Source organism: Pyxicephalus adspersus, chromosome 6, assembly GCF_032062135.1.
Source record: "Pyxicephalus adspersus chromosome 6, UCB_Pads_2.0, whole genome shotgun sequence".
Classification (NCBI taxonomy): Eukaryota; Metazoa; Chordata; class Amphibia; order Anura; family Pyxicephalidae; genus Pyxicephalus; species Pyxicephalus adspersus.
The window spans coordinates 18,262,308-18,284,605 of NC_092863.1; the positions used below are offsets into that span (position 1 = coordinate 18,262,308).

Genomic DNA, 22,298 nt, shown 5'->3' on the forward strand with positions numbered 1-22,298 from the left:
AGAAGGGGGTGAGGTATGGTTATACTCTCTAAAGTCACAAAAAAGTTTCTATCCAACCCTTGGAAAATATAGTATATAGAAAGAGGCAAGCAGACAGAAGGGTTTTCTTGGCTTTTTGTAATAATAGAAAATAAAAGGTTCTTGTGTACCTTGGGGAGGGTGTAAAAAGTGGGGACGATTGGATGAAGGATGATTAGGTTAACCTTGCTGCATTTATTAATTATGCCTTCATTGAAGGTTTCCATAATTATAGAGTAAAACTCATTTTTGAAGTCATCAACAGCATCCTTTCGATGGTTGCGTCCAAATCAGTATCAAACTTACTAGGGTTGTTTAAGGGGCAAAAAGAAAGTCCCCTTCTTAGAACATCTAGTCATCTGTCATTAGGGTCATATCATGACAGATTAATATTATCCTAAGTATTTTGTGTTAGCTTGCTTTGATCAGATATTGTACAATGGAGTTTTTTTTTTCGTTGGACTGGTGATGCAATTTGATGGTGTAAAGGGTCTGGGATTTTTTTATAAACTTTAGGAACTGTTCCTAGATTAAATAATGTGTTGCTGGTTGATGTGGTGGTAATGGAACCAGGTGTTGTGCAGATAAGTGACAAAGCAGTAGAGATGTGAGGATCATATTGGTTTGGTCCAAATTAGACTTTGGAACAATGGTGCTTGCTCCCATTTCTATAGTGGGAGCTAGGCGTGGAAACATTGTTGTAGAGAAAACTCTGGTACAGATGGAGGTAAGGGCATAGAAGCCTGTTGGTGAAATTGAACACATTTCTGGTGCTGTCGGGATACTGTCAATTGTGTAGGTGGGACGTCATCTGAATTATCACAATTACTTGTGAGATCTTGGGGTGCACACTTTGGATTCTCCTGATTGAGGTCATTGTGGTCCCTCTTATAGCGCTTTTATTATGTATATATTGATGTTAAGTCTGCTGTTTGTTTATTTTATATATCTAATTATGCCATATCTGTACTATTAGTTCACTAGTTCCCTCATCTCCACTTGAGGAAGCCAGTAGAGTGAAATGTGTTGGGTAAAAGAGATTTAAGATTTGCAATAACATTGTTTCAGGCAAACCACTTTTTTGTTCCTCATTAACCTCTATATGCTCAGAGTGTGTGTATAGCCTAATATCCCAAACAAACCTTACCCATGTTGGACCAGGTTGGGATTACTTTTATCTTCATTGTAAAATTTACATTGATACCTATATGTAAATAGTATTTTCTATTAATACAAAAAGCCAAGAAAACCCTTCTGTCTGCTTGACTCTTCCTATATACTATATTTCAGATACGTTTTTCATTCCTATATATAAATTGAAACTTGATCTGCAGAATCTGTCTTTTTCAAGGGTTTTAGAATTCTTTGTAGATTTAGAGTTCCTGAGGCTAGGTTATTGTCCAAACTTAATAGGCTACAAGTCAAAAAGCACCAAATGTGCGTTTTAACACACGCTGATTAAAGCTTCACACCTAGCAGCTTATATAATAGCACCACTTGCATGATGACATCGTTCTGTCTTTATTCTAGTCTCATATAATCCTTTGCACTCAGGGATGTTGTGTTTTAAAAGGAAGACTTGTTACTCTTTCTTATATATTCAAGGTAGAATGATTACATTCATGGTTTACCCCATGTATTTAGTTGTTTGGTTCGGGTTTATTCTATTGGAAAAACTAATGTCTTTCACTACATTTTTCTTCTGTCTAATGTGTTTTACATTATCCAGTCTAAAAAGAAAAATCATTTTTTATTGTTACTGAACCGTTGAGCAGTAGTGTTGTAATTACTAAAATGAATGTTTTCCTCTTCAGCTGCGACTGTGTTGGCCTGCTGCTTCAGGAATGTCACAAGCTGAATTTACTGTCTGATCATCATTTAGATAATCTTGTCTCCAAAAGGTAGTATTCATAAGCATTTATTTCCTTCTCTTATAAACATGCTTGTTTGTCTGTGCTGGTTTTGCAAGATCTTAGCTTTCACTTTTCTAGGTTAATAAAAATATTAGAAAACGTAAAGAAATTGTTAAAAAAAAAAACAAAAAACCTCACATCACATTTCCACATTTTCTTAGATCTGCAGACCGAGAACAAGCACCACGCTCCTCTGAGAGCTCTGCCATCCAGCCCAATCCAGGATTAATTCTCAGAGCAGAGCCCACTGTCACCAATATTCTGAAGGTGAGTGATCCTTAACATAAGCCTTAGAATACCTCTGATGAAGGAGCCTGTGGAGAAGCTTCCTTTTAGTACTACTTTTCCTATAAGTGAAAGGCACCCTGCAGAATAGGATAGCCAGAAAAATCAGTAACCCTGTATGCATAAATGAGAAAATGGCGCTGATCTGAAACAAACTTTAAAGGTTAAGCAAAGCGTGTGGCCAGGCAAATCACCTTAAAGTTCACAGCAGTCATTCATGTCATTATCTTTTAGCATCTTAGCTCACTCTACTCCACCTGCCAGTGCACTGTATTGTTCTTTTTTTTTTTTTTTTTTTTTTTTTTTTTTTTTTTAGATGTTAGAAGGGTGGAAATCAATGCTGGGAAGAACAAAGTGAGCTGAGCTTTTATAACTTCTGTACAACTACATTGCTTCTTCCAAGAAGGAAACAAATGTATCTACTTCTTGTTAGGAACTTAAATTTCCATAGGTTGTTTACAGGGTTACTTTAAATTTTGACATCTGTTTTAAACCTCTATGCACAGATTGCTATTGTGAACAATGATAGCCTTTTGCTGCATAGTCCTGTTTATCAAAAACATTTGGCAAGGATGACTTGGCTCCAGAAAGCTTTTTACACTTAGAATTACACTGACTTCAACTTTTCTTAAATATAAACCTCAGTCACCTCCTGCCCTTTTACCAGGTGTTCCCTTGTTTCATATTTAGAACTCCCATGAATCTTGCTTGCTGTACCCATGGGATTAGGTGTTACTGAGTATGCAGTAATAGACTGGGAGTTGTAAATGGCATGCAGGCACCTTGTGTACCCTGCATTTTATCAGTATTGTCAGTTTTAACTCTGTAAACCCAGACAGGTTCCAGTCTTGCTGATAAAATAAAAAAAAAAAAAAAAACTTTCTTTATGTGAACTATTTACATTGGAAGCTTTTTTTAGAAAATTTAGTTGCAAAATATACTTTTTGTATATTTTATGATGTTTGCTTTAGTTTGTCTTCCTGATCACTACCTAAGTCATCTCAATGTGTTTAAAAAGAAAAGATTATCCATCTCCTTCCTATTGATTTAATAGATGGATCTTTTTAAAAATGCAACACCTGTTACAGGGGACACCTCAAATTTGAATTTCAGGTCTGTGCAGACCATTGGGAAAGCAGTAAGACAAACAAGGAGGGAATACATTTCTAGGGGAGTTCTGGGTGAAGTGCACAGATTTCCTTTAGAATTCCCTGTTGCATGCAAAATATGGTATTGGTAGCTTTTTTTTCTTGAAGACTGTAGGCTTGAGATGTATTTGTGATTATTTTCAAAATGACTTGTTTAAAAAACTGTTGTATGTGATCAGCATCACATAAGTAGGCAATGTGTATGTCTAGGGAGTGGAGAACACCACCATACAAGAACGCTTTGCCCATATTTTTTATTTTTTTGCAGGTAACTTCTGGTTTACCTAGAATTGTTTTGCTTTTTTTATTAGCACTAAAATATATATTAAAAGCTCATCATATCAAGCTATATAACATATTGTATATGTTATAATAATGTTGTAACATGGGTGCCATTGAGCTTTAAATTTCTTTCTTGCAGACGATGGATGCAGATCATTCCAAGTCCCCAGAGGGTCTTCTGGGGGTTCTCGGACATATGTTAACTGGGAAGAGTCTGGATCTCCTGCTAGCTGCTGCAGCTGCTACTGGAAAATTAAAGTCTTTTGCTCGTAAATTCATTCAGTAAGTGATGCTGAGAAGGGCTTACTCCTCTATAAATGGAAACTCCAATGTTTTCGGGTCAATTTTATGTTAAGTAGAGGAAGTTGATTACCTTAAGACTTTCTGTTACATTGAAAGTCTATATAGGGTTGTCTTAACAGAAAATAAAGTAAAGTTTGAAGTGTTTTTTTAATGCATCCAAAGTTTATTCTGTACGTTAAAAGTGGTTCATACTAGCATATCTGTATTATGCTCTTTTCATGGGTTACCTCCTCGGTTTTAATAGGAGATAATAATGATGATGCTCCCATTCGAGGGAGATGCTGTAGTGCATTCATGCGTTGGAATTTCTTGTTTAAAATTGGTTTGCCAGGAACTGGGCATGTAAGAATGCATTTCTATGCTCACCCTAATCATTCCTCTTAGTGAGACATTGAAACCTAAAAAGCCAAGCAATGGAACCATTAGAGATCTGCCAGTGCTCACAGTCACAAGTCTTGCTGCAGCTGCATTGTCTTTATGGTAACTTGGAAATAAAGTGATAAAGCCACAAATGTATTTTTTTTCATTTTTAGAATATCAGCAATTAAGAAATAAAAAGGTGCTGTTTTTGCTAACCTGAGCTATTGAGTTTTGTAATCTATGCGTTACAGTAAGCAGCTTTTTTGAGCTTGGAAAATTTATAAAAGAGACATATAGATATGATATATATTTGTTAGGTGGCCTATAAATACTTAAAAAAATAAAATAAATAATATTAATGGAAATATTATATGCTAAACACTTATCTATATTTTACTATATCTATATTTTACTTCTACAGACTGAATGAATTTACGCGACACATCGGTACTGAAGGCTGTAAGTTCTGTTTTTATTGTTTTATAAAAAAAAATGTAATAGATGATGCCTACTTAGCTGTAATACACTTATAAGAATTAATGTATGAACACATGGCTTATGTGGCTTATATGTCATTTTATCCATGGATAATATTCACAGTTCTATCCAAATGTCATTGCATATAATATATATGTATATATATATATATATATATATATGTATATTTATTTTTTATTTTTTTATTTTTTCAACAGCAAAAGCTGCTTCAACCCGCGCCCTGCTTTTTGACATCTCTTTCTTGATGCTGTGTCATGTGGCGCAGACCTATGGCTCAGAGGTAAGTCTTTCCTTCATGGTGATTTGTTTTTTTTAATGTCTGGAAATTGTCATTCATATACACAAGAGGGAGCTCTTAACCTGGAATGGCTTTAATGGCCTTTGGGTTAAGTCAGTTGGATGATTTCTTCTCCTTTGTATAGAGTTTATATGCACAGTAAGGCTGCTTTATTTCATTACCATTTCTCTGTGTCAATAAAATGTATTCGAATGTTTTATTGTTGAAGGATAGCGTAGGACCTGAGGCTATCATACATTTTTATGGATTTTTTATTTATTTATGATTTTGCAGTGTCATTGATCAATGTGATTCTCCACATGTTCCTCTGGAGAAGTAACTAACTGTATTTGCTTTATGTCAGTTGCTCCTAAGTTTATTGTTAATAAGAATATGTGGAGGGTTCAGTAAGTCCTAGTGCCTTGGCGGATTAGCCTAAGACTCCCTATTTTTATATGTGCTTAGTGTAAAAATCTAGATTTTACTTATCAGCTTTTTGTAATTCTCCTTTGCCATCTTATTGCTGCAGTGATGTACCTTTGTTTTTATGTTTAGATTCAAAGCATAGCATATATAAAGTGTGTGTGTGGGGGGGGAGACTGAAACCTGTAATTCAGATGCAAATTGTAATAGGCCTTTTGCAATGATCTAATGCTAAAAAGACAAGTCATTTTTTTGTATGTGTGCCTTTTTTAGTGAGATCTTCCTATTTTCTTTGTAACCACAGGGACGGGTAATGGGAAAAAAATCACCAGCTGAGGCATAGATGGCAATAGAAACTTAATTGACCCTCTTTAACCAAAACAAAAAATGTGTTGGTTGAAAAAGAACTTTAAATGCCAAGAGCAGCTTTTAAGATTATGCAGACTTTTAAATATCCACCAGGCAATTTGTATACAAACATATGATATTTGTATATAACATGATTTTTATGTGTTAGATGATCCTTTCGGAGGGAGGTACTGGTGCAGAAACCCCTTTCTTTGAGAGCTGGATGCAGACTTGTATGCCAGGGGAGGGCAAAGTCTTGAATCCAGAGCACCCTTGTTTCCGCCATCCTGATATCCCCAAAGTAGAAGCCTTAGTTGCACTTCTTAACACATCCACAGAGATGAAGTTAATGTAAGTATCTCTTGATTGTATGTTGTATCTTGTTCTCTTTGATTTAGCTATAATCTAATAAAGTGTTTTACTGTTATTTTTACTATATTTTTGCATCCTTGTTATTTCAAATGGATTTAAAAATGATAAATAGTCTGTATTAATGTATTCTTTTTGTTTTACTGTTCATAGTCAGACAAAGTGGCATGAGGTTTGTCTCAGCATTCCAGCTGCAATCCTAGAGGTACATAATGCTTGGGAGAATGGAGTCCTGTCATTTGAAGCTATTCAGGTATAAACATCTTTAGAATTTCAGCATTCTCATACACTCCTATGATGCAGACCAAAAGTTAATTACACATTTTTACAAATCCCCAGCTGTTGTTTCTGTGTCACTGTTCATGTTCGTTGACCCTAGCTAGCTCTGGCTGCAATCACTTTCCAAATCCTAGCTTCCCTAGAGAGCACCTCATGCATTCTATGTGAGAAGATGTTTAAGGTTCTTCGGTACCATTCTAATTTATGTAACGCCTAGACAACAAGACCACTCACTTCCCTTTCATACACAAATCTCAAAGGGACACATTCCTTTGTCATCTCAGTAACATTCAGATCTTATCAGTACACCTGTAAACCTGCTTTAATATACCAGCATCTTAACTCTGTACCTGTCACCCCCTAATGCAGAAATATCTGCACTTCTCAAGGCACAAACCCTACTTTTCACATCTGCTAATGCAAATACTTCAGAACATGTGCTTCTTCCCTCCTTATAATATGATAGTTATATGAACAATTATTTTATCATATACAATGAAACATTTCAGGGCACATACCCCCCCCCCCTTCTGTTAATACATACTGTACATCTCAGGACAGAAACCTCTTCACCTGTTTTAGTTGTAAGATCCCAGGACATGTAGCTCTCACTCATTCCCAAAATACTGTGATCCCAAATATCTCAAACATCCTATTGGTAAACGGAGATCAGGATGAAAACCACTCACTTTCTTCTAAATAATAAATCTTACCTCCTTCTAGTACACAGTAATTAGGACAAATACCTCCCACAACCTCCTAACATCTTTCTTTGTTTCTGTCAATGATAGAAGATCACAGATAATATTAAAGGAAAGGTATGCAGCCTTGCAGTGTGCGCTGTGGCTTGGCTGGTGGCTCATGTCCGGATGTTGGGTCTAGATGAGCGAGACAAATCTTTGCAGATGATCCGGCAACTGGGAACACCCATGTATGGGGACAACATTCTGCAGTTTTACAACGAGCGGTATGTCATTTTATTGCATTGTGTTTTTTTGTTCTTTTCAGCATCTATATAATGTACTGATCAAACTTCTCTGTTTATTAGAGTGATCATAATGAGTTCCATCTTGGAAAACATGTGCTCCGAAGTCCTACAGCAAACAGCCACACAGATCAAATTTGCAGTAACTGGTAGTGAGCCTGTCCCATATGTTCACCGGTTGCCCCCAAAGAAGCCTATCAAAGAAGTCTTACATGGAGCTTTCACCACCACTTTAGAAAAGGGCTGGGTAGACATCCGGTCTTTACACATCTTTGACACGCTGCTTCAGATGGGAGGTGTCTACTGGTTCTGCAAAAATTTAGTGAAGGTATGGAAAGGTGTTGGGTAATAGGCATTCATATGTTGTGTCTGTAACATTTTTGTTTGACAGCTGTGTGCTATTAAATAGAACCTAAATCATTGAACTTGAGGAAATAATCTGATTACCATTATTTTAATTGTGCGCGCTTACCTGAAAAACGTGCCACCATTTTTAGTTTTACTTACCCTTCATGTGTGACTTCTTGATCATTTGTTTGGAATGTAGGATGCTCCTGTCTCCACAAAGTGAAAACCCTTATGGTGTTTAACTGACTACTTCCATAGGAAAACTTTCACCATTAAAATAAAAAAAAATTGTATATTCTAAATCCTACATAGGCTAATGATGTCTTGTTTTTTTAAGAGGACATGTCCTTTTTTGCCAAGTTTTTCCTTTATTCACACACATACAATAAATCTTTCATGGTCAGCCCACAAATTGTTGTATAAGAACAGATGTGATTATGTAACTGTAGCCAGTAGCATAGATTTTTAAACAGGTTTCATTTACCTAGCTGCTTTTAAATGCTTGTCCTGGGGTTTTCTGTTTAGAGGATTACATTGTGACACCAGTACACTTATTTTAAGCATTTGCAATTATAATATCTAAAAAATGACAGTGCATTGTAGATAAAGATGAATAACTATGTTTGTAAGAGGGATCCTTTAGTGTAAAATAGCAGTATGTGGGTGGTATTTGATATGTGCATATATAAAAAAAGCTTTATGGGGAATAAGTGTTTAAAGCTAAAGTCCATAAATGCAATTACTGTCAGAGCAGTTTATCTTTAAAAGGATTTGTATTTCAGATCTCTGTACAACTATACATATCTGTTTTTTTTTCTGCTGCAGTTTAGAACTTACCAGTCTTAATTCTTACCCTAGCCAATGAAACCAGAAGCAACAAACCAATGAGCTCCCCTTATTGTCTGCCTTCTCCTATTATCATGTCCTTAACCAGGACATGGTTAGCTCCTTCTGCTGCTTACCCCTCTGCAATCTGAAATGTTGTGCATAGTGCATTGCAAAAGTCTGGACAGATTACTTTGTCCCAAAACTAATTCGCTAATACAGTAGAACTCCGCTTATTTCTCTGCACCGTGATTGGCTGAGAAAAAGGGAAATCCTGATGACAGCTCAAGCATCATCAGGGTTACCCTGTTCTCAGCCATTCAGCTCTATATGTGAATGGGGACTAGTCTCCCCATTCAAGTGTAGTGCTGAATGGCTGAGAAATCCCAGTTTCAGAGTAACCTCAGTTAACTGGAAACTACACTTATCCGGAAACAGCCATTCCCTGTGGGTGCCAGATAACCGAGGTTCTACTGTATTCAGCTTGTGTATTGGATGCTGAAGTCACCTAAAGCTAACAGATATGCTCCAGAATTTTAAACATTCAGGCAGGGTGGACCACATCTTCTTGTGTGTAGTCAGTCAGCTTAAACAGTACCTGTACTCAAAGAAAGATAAGGCTCCAGCTTTTTTCTAAGTTCACTGGAACTCTGTGGGTCACTATTTTGAAACAAGTACACTCAGTGCTCAATCCAGAAATTTTTTTAAGCCGGGTGGGAAGAAGTTGTAGGCGGGTGGCAGCACCTGTATTGTGACCAAACACTTCAGTAACCACCCAAAAACAGCCGGGTGGGTGCTAAAAAGTGCCGGGTGGTGCGCCCAGCTAAAAGGGCCTGGGGAGAACCCTGAGTTTACCACTGCTGAAGTTCGTCAAGGAACAGTAACTCCAAATTAGCAACTAGTAAAGTAAAGGGGATGAAAAAAAAATGTTGAGTGTTTGTTATTATTGACTTTTATAAATAAAGAAACCTGCACATTGTAAATCATCTGTAGCATAGTTAGCAATAAAAAAAACAAAAGTATGACTGGCAGTTGTTTTTTTGGTATTCTTCTATTTAGGAACTTCTAAAAGAAACTCGCCTTGAATTTGCACTGAGAGCTGTAGAACTGTTGTATGCTATCTTCTGTCTGGACATGCAGCAGCTGACGCTTACCCTCCTGGGACATGTGCTGCCCTCCCTTCTTACAGACTCTGCTAAATGGCACACTTTAATGGATCCGCCAGGCAGGGCTCTGGCTAAGTGAGTATGCTTTCAGTGCAGTTATTTGGCATTTTAATTCACAGGTTTTCTTCTCTTATTATGTGTTAACACTGCTCATTTCTTCTTCCTTTTATCCCAGGTTATCCGTTTGGTGCGCCATGACTTCTTACTCTACTCAAAACAAAGGACAACCGTCCCCTCGGCAAAGGAAAAGACACCGAGAAGACATTGAGGTGTGCTTAGTTCAGGCAGACCATATTCTTTTAAGTACAAGTGGTGTAACAGCATAGAAAAATATATATGCCTACTCAAAAGTTATATAGCGCTATATATTACTGTAAAATAACTGCAGGTGTTTAACTTGGCTAAGTTGTTGCAACCTATTAGTAGAAGCTTCAGTGCTTAATACTTTATCCTAAAAAAAAGTTCCCCTCTGTTGGCTTTGTAATATTTTTATGTGCCCTCCAAATGCGCATTATGTCTGTACATACTGAACCAATTTATATTTATAGTGTGTGTGTGTCCATTTTCAGTATTTTTTAGCGAGTATCACTGTATATAGCGGTTTTTTTTTTTTTTTTTTCCGTGTTTCGTATAGATGGCAATAATCATACCATAGTATTTTGTGTTTTTTTTTTTTTTTGGTAAAAGAATGCTTTAGCTGCAACTAGAATGCCAGCAACTAAAGCAATATGCTTATTGTACATGCGTTTTTTTTTTTAAAAAAGGACTACAGTAGTCTGTTTCCTCTGGATGATACCCAGCAATCCAAACTAATGCGACTCCTGAGCTCCAATGAAGAGGAACCAGCAGTACCAGCCAACCCTGGTAAGTACAATGTACATGTACAAGCACATGGGTTCACTTTTCTACAGATGCAGGCTGTAACTTTGAATAACTCGATAAAATTTGATCTGAAATAAAATTCTCTTTGCTGTTTGCTCAACTTTTTATATGCAAAAAGATGAAGAATTCAAAATGAAAGCAGAGATCCCCTTTTGAAGGTATAAAAGATTCATATTGAAAGTTTTTCCTTCTTTCCCCCCTTTTTAACGACAGAAAAGGTTCTTTGTCAGTTGTTTGTTCATACCTTTTCCCCATCTTGTCATGCTCCTGTTTTTTGTATTGTTTGTATCTCTATTGGGGAGATTTACACTTCCTAGCACATCAGAAAGCTTGGGAAGTTCCAACATTGACAGGTGCAAATTAAGTAGACAATTAAAACCCTTGTTAGTTTTGTCATTTGTCTTTGTGTGGATTTTCTTTCACTTTCTGTCCAGAGGATATCTCTCCAAAGCAAAAGGAAACCACAGGTGTCACCTTATTTACCTGTTATACTGTCTGATGGCTTTAAAATTTTCAGTTTCTTGTAACATTCTGTTCCAGTGACCATTTTTTGATTTAATTTTTGATTACTTTCTCGTTCTTTCCAAAAGTCCTACTTTATATAATACTGTCTTTAATAGTAAATAAACATGCCTCATACCAATATTTGAACCATAATCTTTCCATAGGATTATATGTATATAATTTATTTTATATTTCATGCGTGCAAAACCTCTCTTGACGAGCCTAATCATCCAGGCCTGAGACTGTTGCTGGGTGCTGCTATTAGGATGTGATGTCCGGAGATTCAGTAGACACAGAACTGTTATTTAAGTGATATTTTATAGTATTATTTCCTCCTCTGGTAGCTATAAATAATTGGTGATGTAGAGCAGGGGTCCCCAACCCCCAGTGAGCCGCTGCCCTCTGACAGTTGGGCCGCAAGAGAAGGGAGACCAGTGGTGGTCCGCGGTTCTGGCCGGTGCACCCCCCAGCGGGGTCAGAAGAAGGACCCCACTTGGAGGGGAGGGGCACCGGCCAGAGCCGCGGACCATGTCTCCTGTACAGATTGCAGGCTCAGGGCTCAGACCTGCGATGGGAGAGTGGGCAGGTTCTGGCATTATGAAGTCATTCTGGGGGAAGACACAGGACTCCCTAGATTCAGTGGTCCGCTAGCTGCAAAAGGTTGGGAACCACTGATGTAGAGGACGAAAGGAAGGTTGGAGGAGCTGGTCCAGTACAGAAAGTAATTAGACACTTTCAGAAGAGGAAAAGGCTATGACATGCAGGGAGGGAGAGGACTGTGCTACAAAATAATTAAGATTAATTTAAATGAAAAATACTGCAAGTAATTCAAAGTAACCATAAATCAACTTCGTTTTTTAATTTTTTTACTTAACATTTAAGTTAGTATAAGAGTCTCTTTAAGACTTAGGTATGTGTTCTACCTTACTGTTCAAATTTCACCATTTTGATTATCTTAAATCTAAAATTTCTCCTCAAAAAATGTTATTGTGGTTTAAGAAATTATTTATATCGGCTTGATGTATTGCCTCCCATTCTTAAACTGACCCTGTTGCTATTTTCTTCTGAGAAGTCTTATCCACATCATTTGTCTCCCCCACATCTCTGACTGGTCTTTTCTGCCAATCGCCACATTGTTACTGTATCTTGTATTGTGTGGAGGTCAGGATTGGAAGCTCCAATAAATCTTAGTTTCCCTGCTCACATGAATATTTCTTAGACCTAAAGCAGTCAAGTTTTCTGTAGTGAGTCGCTATAAAAAGGAATAATTTTAACGCTTACAATGCATAATCTATTTTCCTTTGAAGTAGGGAGTGGCATTTTAATTTTCTATCTTTTTACCTGTTTCAGTGATGGGATTTTGTACAATTTCCTGATGAAATAGCTTGGCACACCCATCTCCAGCTCACATAGAATTCCCCTCTGCAGACACTATTCTTCCTTTCTCTTGGCATCCAAACCCGGAAAGGCTGCCAAGCATAAAACCTCAAAACATAATTCTATTCTTCATCAATGAATGATAGTTTGTATAGAGCTCAGTACTTCTGAGTACTGCTTACTCATTTTATTATTTGAGTTTATTTAAACAAAGCAAAGTAAGCCTAATTTATATTCACGTGTGATTATCCGTGCGGTTAGAAAGAACATATGACACTTAGACTTATGCAAGAATGTAAATTTTCACTTTTAACCATTTCAGGGCCTGAACACAGACCTGGGCACACTACGTAAGACGTGCATACAGTGCTCTAGTATTTGGGCCCATGGGTACATGCCCACGTGTGCCAGTGAGCAGCCATTGTTAGTTGACAACTAGGATCTAAGTCACTTAACTTCTCCACTGATGCCTGAAAAGGAATTACAAAAAATGCTAATAGCTATTTAATAATAAATTGGGTACATAAAAACTTCAGTTTTTTTTTTAACATTTTTATTTTGGCAAACAGAATAATTTAAATTAAAAAAAAATCAAGAATAAAACTGCATTAAATAAACACTTTAAAATTCTTTAAATATATGAAGGTCCCCATGAAAATAATAAGTTAAAAAAGTTGCTAATTGTTGACATTTCAAAAGTTTTTACAGCCTATTTAGCCATAAATAATGGCCATAGAATGACTCCTTTCACTCTGGCAAACATGACAAAACCCAGTTTATCAATACTTGTCTTTTTTTTTGGTGTTACGCGAAAGCATGCACATTTTAAGGCTTGATAGATGTATTAAATCCTATTGTATTTAGTTTAAGTAGAATTAAACTCAGGCTTTACCTGTTTCACATTTATCTCCTCCCTCCCCCTACATATGATCTTTGGCCATCTTAATTTGCTGGGCTAGGATGACGTGACTCCCATGCAGGCACGTGGGAGGTTTTTCAGTCCTGGCAAGTGCAGGAGAAGCCAGGATTTTGACTGTTCCAGGCAGGTAAGATGCTTATTGCAGAAGGGACTCCTTTCCCTTTCTCCTTTCCCTTTCTACAATAATGATCCATTTGATTAAGTTTAAAATTGCTTTTATGCAGTTTCATCTTTAAAATTAAAATCATATTATGCTTGTGTGCTCTAAAAGAATATATAAAACACATTCCCTAAAAATATAGGATAAATAAACAGTTATGCAACATAAAGATTTGCATCTACCATCTTCTATTGTAATTTTTCATTAGTGTTGTTTTTTTCTTATTTACAATGGGCCCGATTTATTCAAGTGCTCCACGTCTTGGCAAATGTTTTTAATTCTGGACCAAATCCATTCCAGGTTTGCTGGATCACCCATGTTATCCCATGATAGTCTATCTTTTAAAAATAGTCCCAATACATACAAATACATTGATCTTCTGCTTCTACAGAGTTACTAGTTTGAATATTATTGCATCAAAATACAGCTAGTATCTGCATTACATCTACAACAGTAGCTTTTATGTTTTACTCAAATATGTGTATATATTAAATTTGATTCACAAAGCAGAACCAGTGCAAACAGGCATTGCAAAATGCCTATCGGACATCTCAGCTGCCATATTGCAGCGCCTTACCTGAAAGGTTTGTACGAGTTGGTTTAGTGGAGGGGTGGGGTGGGAATGGGAAAAACAAGAGTGCAAGGGCTGTAAATAATATGAACAGATTGTTCGGTTATCTCTTCATACTACAATGTTAAATAAATTATTTGTCATAATGTCATGCATATGGCCTTCTTTGTACCTGAGGTGGTTTGATAGACTGTAGCAACATCGGAATAAAAATGCTTTCTCAGGTAGGCTCCTACCAATGTATTTATGTGGAGTGTTTTTTTTTTTTTCCTCTCCTTCCTACCCAGTTTCCAAGGTCAAACTTCACCTTAACTAAACTCAAATATTAGTATGCGTTCGCAAATTATTACTACTTTATGCCCAATTTTAATACTTATTTTTTTTTTTTTATGAACATTAGTACATTGAATAATAAAAACCCTTCTCTGTATACGACATGCCAACAAGTCATATGCTTAGGAATGCATGAACAATCTTATTTATTTTTTAATACTATATTTTGATTATTTACAGCATTTGCAACAATAAACATACTTTGACTGGGAGTCATATATGAACATATCCTCAGCAAAATGCCTAATTTAAATACTAATTTCCAGAGGGAACTTGTTAAACTTTGTTAAGCTTAGAGGTCCTTTCCTGGACATATCAGTAAGCAGTCTGGTGCGGGAAGGTTTGCATTGCCTCCTTTCTTCCAGTGATTACTATTGGGACTGAGAGGCAGACACTAAGATTATTGAGACTGTAGTAAATGACGTCTAAGGATGAGTGCTCAAGCACCAGGATTTACATGACTGTGTTCCTGCACATTTTTGTTTTATTGTCCTGTACCCCAGCGGCGTACTCCCCTGCTTTGGTGCTCAGCTGCCAGGAGTAAAGAATTTACTTGTTGCTTCCAGGTTAATTTTTCTTCCTCTAATGCATTAGTGCTTGGTTATGTACCCAGTGCTGTCACATGAAGTAGGGCCGAGAGTCTTTGGCTCTATCTGGAGACTCTGGGAGCATGCATGATAAGTATTGTGTAAGTGTAGCAATTCCAAGTATTATTGATGAAATAGATCACAGTAATCCCCTGACAAAACTTCCTTCCCACAAGACCTGGCATCATCCAGGGTTAGAATGAACTTCATGGGCTAATGGAATGCATTAGTCATGGGCAATAACACTGGTCAACAAACACATTAAAGTCATTTTAGGTTATGTTTGATGCACAGATTCCAAATATGGTATTGGTTTTGCTAGATTGGCTCTAGTTTTTGAAATAATGACAAAAAAAATCCTACCTGCCCCACTCGATCCACTGTCATCCTCCAGCGATCCCCGACCAGCTTCTGCATCACATGCTCGGCTCGATCGATGTGAAGCGTCGGTATGCTGGGAAAGCGTGGCCGGCCGGGAAATTTAAAAGCAGATTACATTGTAATCTTCTTTTAAAACATTGAATACAGTAAAAAATTTAAAAAAAATAAATCCAAATAATAAATAATAATTCAAAAGTTTATTCTTTATGGTACCCTTGTTTTGACAATTTTATAACATTTTTTATAAATGAATTATATATTAATTTATGATCTGTGTTTCAAACTTTATTATACCCGGGAGTTATTCCTAAGAATTACAGTCTTAAAATATTAAACAACAAATTTCTATGCAAAACAATGTACCGCTTTTGACATAAAAATATGGACATAATTAGACCGCCAGAGGGTTTAATGAAAGCTGCAAGTTTTAGAACATTAAGATTACTTTAGGAATTTTTATTTATATAATAATTTGGTGATTAGATTTAAATATATGTTAAGCCTCATTTAGTCATGCTGGTGACAATCAATTATGGTTTTCTGTGGCAAAGGCTTTTATTATAATAGCCGCTAGAGCTTCTTAAGCAGTGTTGATAAGAAAATATAATCACATCCTAAATGTTTTGGGCATTTCATTTTGTATCTGGAAAATGTAATATAATTTAAATGTATAGGATGATGGTTGGTTGGCCAACTGGAAAACATTTTTCTAACTAAGTTTCTTAGCCAGTTTCAAGTGTGGCAAACAACTGGGTTGGCCGGGCAGTTTTTGTATTGACATATTACTGAAATATTACTCTGGGGTAGTGGAAAGGTATATGGGGTGTATGTGTACAGTTATATAGAGTCACTAGATTTTTGTCCCCTTTATAAAAAAACATTCTTGATCACTTTGGGTACCATTTCTATGGTTGCTCCTTGACATTGCTCAGTGATCCTTCCTGCCAGGTCGCTGAATGACCACTGCTGTTTTATATGGAGGACATGCATTCTTGTCAACTTTCCCTCCGAAAACAACAAATGGCACTTTCTGAACATCACTTGTTCATTCCTACATTTTTTGTGGCAATTGTAGCACTTGTGTGTACATATCTTAAGGAACTTGCATGTCTTTACAATACATTTCCTGTTCCACTCTATTCATTATAAATTTGATTTTGCATTTTGTAATTTTCTTTAAAATTGTGGCTCATCCATAACTTAGGCATTAAAAACAGAATAAAGTAGAAAAATGATTCGTCAACATCCTTCCAACTACTCTTTCCTAATTATCCTTTTTTGTGGTCACTCGTTCCTAGATCTGATAGTTCATAAGAAGTACATGTGTACGTCATTCTTTTGTTACTTTTATTATGGCGAGTTTGTTCCTGGAGACCAAAACTTATGATTTCAGCATTGCTACTCACTAAAGCTGTCAGTCACTATTGCTGCAATTCAGGAAATTTATAGTGATGCAGATTTCCTGTGTGGCTTGGGGTCTTCATGTTAAGTTATATTTAGACCAGGATGCAATCTGCAATTAAGGAACCATTCTTTCCTTTTGTTGTGTAAAATGCCTACTCCGGGTTTTGAGCAATGTGCCAAAGTAGAGCAATGTGCCAGGCATATGTAAAATACAAAAAAACTAAACTGCAGATGTGTATGGTGAATTGTCCAGTACCACCTAAGCAGAAAAAAAAAATGTTGCTAATTTACCACAAAATCAAGATCACAAATGGATATTTTTGAAAAGTCACTGGTATACAAACATTTGCAATAAACATTTATTTTTAATCAATAATTTTTTTTAGTAAATACAAAGTTAAAAGTAACTTTTTATGAAATAAAATTAAACATGACACATTTAACACACTTTTTGCTTTTTATAATTATGGCAGTGGTGGTCTTGTAACTCTGTGCCCCTTTGAGAAGAGATATCAGTAATAAAGAATCAGAAGGGAATAGGGGACAGTGAGAATCAGAGATAAGTATATCGAGATCTTAACAATGAAAAAAAAGTTCAGCTTTCGGGACAAAATGTATGTTTTATATTTTGTCCTGTGCAAGCTGTATTGTAATTCAATATAAGTTAGTGTTATTTGTGTATATATATATATATATATATATAAACAGAAATCATTTGAACATTTGCCCCGCAAGAGAACCAGCATCTGCACATTTACCAGTGAGCAATACCAGTTCCACTCACTGCTGCCCCTATTCATTCTCCATGGAGCTGCCACGGCGAGACATCCCTGAGAGGCAGTGGTAAATGCAGGGCAACTTCACCACCAGTGTGAACCTATCCTCACTTTAGGAATTTTTTTTTTCTGGCAGTTGTAAAAGCTACTGTACTTGGTACATTACCACTATTTTGTGTTCTGATATACTTTCATATGCTTTTGAGTGTACTAGGATACATATTTCTTGTGATTCCTCTCAATACCCTCTTTCCGTTACGGTTCGTTTTTTTGATTTAACAACCATATACAGAGATAGTCAAATCTATATTTTAAAGAAACAAGTAGCCATAGCATGTGAATTTTGTTGTTTTATTGGTCTACCAAAACCCCTTCCCATTGGACACTGGCTTGTGATTGCTTTCACCAAATGTTTTATTTGTTGTAAAGCTGCATAATGTGTCTGTTCTCCACCCACAGCTGAACGTCCAATGAACAGCTCTCTCTCCGCTTCGCAGATCCATAACATCAGCTCCAAAGAGCCATTAAACAGAGTGCTGGGTAAGATTACATGTCTAACCTTGGCTTTTCATAAACTGTTATGGTTGGTTGCCAGAACACTAGAGTTATAGTTGATTGTCAAATCAGGTTGAAGGTAGAGAACCCTGCTCATTCTAGTCCCTGCTCCAGCGGCTTTTAATACTGTATTTAAGCTTATTACACGGTTGTAGGTTTTGACCAGATGGTGAGCAGCTGTTAGCAGACTCATGTTTTAGAGTGGTCAAATGCCTAGGTTCGACAGCTTCTATGCCCAACTGTTCCAATTCTTTTTGGTCATCTGATGGCAGTCCTTTTGTCCTTTGTCAGTCCAAATTTGGACAAGAAGGGCTTCGGAATAAAACCAATTTGATTGGGAAATAATATAGTCGTAGCCAGGGTACCGTTAGCTACATACAACATATTTGTGTCATCTAATGGCAGAATCTGTACACTTTGTGAGTTCTATAGAAACTGGCCATAGCATCAATCATATAGACTATGAAAGGAGAGGTTTAGTATTCATTGAGTGTTGATGACTGGATTAGCTGCCCAAAGTTACCCCACAGCAATGAAGACATGATCAATGCCTTGACATTGGCCACGTGACAACCTGCTGGGGAGTGACAATATCCTCCGTTATTCCTAAAACATCCCTGATTGCTGCTTGAAGACTTTGTCATATCTGGAATCTGACAAATTAAAGGTCTGTAGCTTATTAAAAAATGCAGTTTCTACGATACAATAAGAACCTTTTCTACTCTGCTTCTGCATGAGTTGTGATTGCAGTTATGTAGAGGATAAGGATTTTTTTTTCCTAATTTATGTTTAAACTCTGCTTTTCCATGTTCCACAAAATACCTGCCTGTTAAACCACCACTTCCTGTAAATACCTCTTCTTGTCCACAGCCAACCTTTTCCTGTTGATCTCGTCCATTCTGGGAGCACGGACAGCTGGTTCCCACACCCAGTTTGTACAGTGGTTTATGGAAGAATGCGTGGAGAGTCTAGAGCCAGGAGGGAAAGGCGGGATCCTGCAATTTATGCCCTTTAGTATGGTAAGTAAAAGGGATTCCTTTCAAAATATTCAATTAGTATATAGTGACAAGATAAAGCTAAGTGCACACAAGTAAGCACTGGCACACAATTCTCTGATTTGTTCCACGTGTAGTAGATCTATTAATTCTACCTATTTTGATATAAGTATTTCTAGATACATTGAGGGGGTGGTAAGGGAGAACACCGGGGTGACTGATGTAACAGGTAATCCACTACTCTTTGTTAAACTTAAAGGTAGTGGAATTTTTAAAATGCCTTCCCTCTTACTTCTTAAAATGGTTCTCACAATACATGGCGTGCAAAGCTTCCTATGCTTGGTTAAATATTACTGTAGCTTTTGCATACTTTACCTGTTGTTTACTCGCCATAATATACCAGGTGCAAAGGGTGGGGGTATGATGCAGTCAGTAATTTGATATTTTATCGAAATCTGCCCTGTACAGCAAAGATCAAATTATTAAAAGGGTCATGTGTACAGCAGCCTAAAGGAAAGAAAGTTACACTCATAAATCCTTTCAGTTTTTTAAACAAGACTTGTATTGGATGATACAGATAGTTAATTTTTTAAAAAAACCTTTGCATTGGTGCAATATTCGCTCATTTCTTATTTTGAAGAGACAACAGGAAGTGAGAAGACATATCAGGATAGGATTCTCTTTTTATGTGATTTTACCTCTCCTACTACTGTGGCATCTCTAAATGTTTTTTTTTAGGCTATATTTAGGGTTGCTTCCTGAAAACAAGAAGTTGTAAGAACAGGCTATATTTTCATCCAGCTAATAAATAATGCAGTGAAATCAGTGAGTAAGCAATTTCAGTACAGGAGAGGGGCCAATACAACTGTGCAGATTGGGAAGGGAAGCATGGAGTGCAGATTTGGTAAGTGTATGTGTGCACTATAGCCCATTGAGGCCGGAAACTTTGACAAGCCTAGCTATTATTGGGTAGTTTTATTCATTTTAAAGATCACTTCGTTATTGCCATTAGCTAAATGTGATTTAGCCCAACAAATTAGAATACATAATACTTGCAGCAGCAATTAGGATTGCTAGGCGGAGTCCTTGTCATTGGTTGTAAAATATAACCGTTCTGCTGGAGTGTTCAGATCAGAACTACTCATTTGAAGTGAGTATGTTAATCCCCTCTCTTCTTTGGTGTTCACAAGAAAACTAAATTTGCTTCAGCTGGCATCAGAAAAGCCTTGATTAAGGGGAATTTTGCTGGAATTTTTTTTGTCGCACAATAAATTGTGAATAGTTTGATGCAGTTCTCTACATACTCATACTAATCTGAGTTATGATGGTTTGATCATCTTTAGGAATGCCTGCTCAGGGTTTGTGGCAGATCTAAGGGGGGTAAAAATGGGCTTGCTTTCTCAGCTTGTCCCTATAACCTCCACAAGATTAGTAGATTGGATGTTATAGAATATAAGACATGATAAAATTCCCCAATTGCTTAAACAGAGCTTATCTTGTTATTTTCAAATGATTGTTAGAAGATGTAACCCAGACAGCAGAGGTTATCTTTAGTATATTGTTTTGGAGAGTATATTTTGATAGTGAACTCCTGGTTTTTATTGCTGTTTAGATGATTGACCCTATTTTTCCTGGTGTTCTGTTTCTTGGAAAAAATTCTGGGCCAAGAGGTGAGGGGAAACATTCCATTGGGAAACAACAGATTTTCTCTTTGCACAAGTTTCCTCCCACATATAGTTTTGGTACAAGTACAGGAGGTAACGTATTACCGTTTTTAGGCAAGAGCAATAAAGCATATTGTTGGGCCATCCTGAACTATGAGACTATGAACCTCAAAAGAAGCAGTGCTCTCCCTAACATTTCCCAGTCTTGCTCCCTTGATATTTGCCTGTGTGCAGGACCATCATCTTATTGGGTGGGGGCACTGCAGAAGTAAAAAAATTCCTTGTCTTATATAGGTTGTGCAAAACTAAATGGTGAAACCCACTCCATCCTGACTAGCGCCACCACCTTAGCTCACCTCTGTCCTGTACAACACCTGTAGCTTTGTCCTTAATGCCATGAATCACTATGTTTTAGTAGCATATAAGGCTGTGTGGCTGTTGGGGATGTTGCTCTGCTGTCCTACATGGTTGAGTATTAGAATAAATCCACGATTTAGCTGCAGAACCCCCCAACTACCCCACTTCCAATTTGTCTCTCCTCATGGTATGTAAATTGTATATAATTATGTCAACGTGTTTACCACGCCAGGGAAGTCTTCCAAATACCTCAAATGTCACTCATTTACTAGCTGGAGATACATCTGTTTTCCAGGAGATACACAGGAAAACTTTTGTTTTCTGGCAATTAAACACTTGCATTTTCTACTTTGAAATGCCTTTCAAATGTATATCTACATAGCTGGTTCATGTCAACAAAGCCCCCAACTAGTGTTACAACATTCTTTTAATTGGTACAAGCAACGTACAGTCAAACATATACTATTATTTGGATTGAGCCAAAGCTGAACTAAACTTAAGGTAAACAACGTTTGGAGCAGACATGAACTGAAAAACAACAACTAGGAGGTAGTACTATTTGACATAAAGACATGCAATTTTTGTCAAAAAAAAAAATAACTCCCTGTCTTTGGGAGGCTCTTTTGTCCAAAAATAAAAAAATAATATGTGAAACCTACTTAATCCTAGCTACCACCATTATCTGGCTAGCTCAACCTCTCTACCCAAACCTGTGGCTCTGTCCTGAATGCGAAGAATCGTTATGTCTTAGTAGCATAAAAAGGCGTGTGACTGTTGTGGGGTCATGCACTGCTGGACTACACGGTGATTAACTATACAAAATCCACTTTTTAGCTCTCAAAACTTTTTTTTTAATGCTTTCCCCCAGGTTGAATTCATGAAGTTCAGTACTGTAGTATTGTTGAAAAGCTTATCATTTTGCATTTTTGAGCACACCATGGTGAGGCCATTCTTATTTTTTAAAAGTACCCCAAAGATTTCACTGCACGCTTAGTTTAAATTGTCC

General features: G+C 36.9%; 1 protein-coding gene across 1 annotated transcript in view; it reads left to right on the forward strand.

Moving 5' to 3' along the window:
• MED24 (mediator complex subunit 24) overlaps positions 1–19,370 on the forward strand; it is a 39,294-nt gene extending 19,924 nt beyond the window's left edge. The window contains exons 12-25 of the mRNA XM_072413692.1: positions 1,833–1,919; positions 2,093–2,198; positions 3,786–3,928; positions 4,731–4,768; positions 5,005–5,087; positions 6,025–6,206; positions 6,378–6,477; positions 7,295–7,470; positions 7,552–7,816; positions 9,721–9,902; positions 10,003–10,096; positions 10,592–10,691; positions 18,181–18,261; positions 19,147–19,370. Of these exons, the coding sequence (XP_072269793.1) occupies positions 1,833–1,919; positions 2,093–2,198; positions 3,786–3,928; positions 4,731–4,768; positions 5,005–5,087; positions 6,025–6,206; positions 6,378–6,477; positions 7,295–7,470; positions 7,552–7,816; positions 9,721–9,902; positions 10,003–10,096; positions 10,592–10,691; positions 18,181–18,261; positions 19,147–19,370 (1,861 nt within the window). The remainder of the gene's footprint in view (positions 1–1,832; positions 1,920–2,092; positions 2,199–3,785; positions 3,929–4,730; positions 4,769–5,004; positions 5,088–6,024; positions 6,207–6,377; positions 6,478–7,294; positions 7,471–7,551; positions 7,817–9,720; positions 9,903–10,002; positions 10,097–10,591; positions 10,692–18,180; positions 18,262–19,146) is intronic.
• The last annotated feature ends 2,928 nt before the right edge of the window (positions 19,371–22,298 follow it).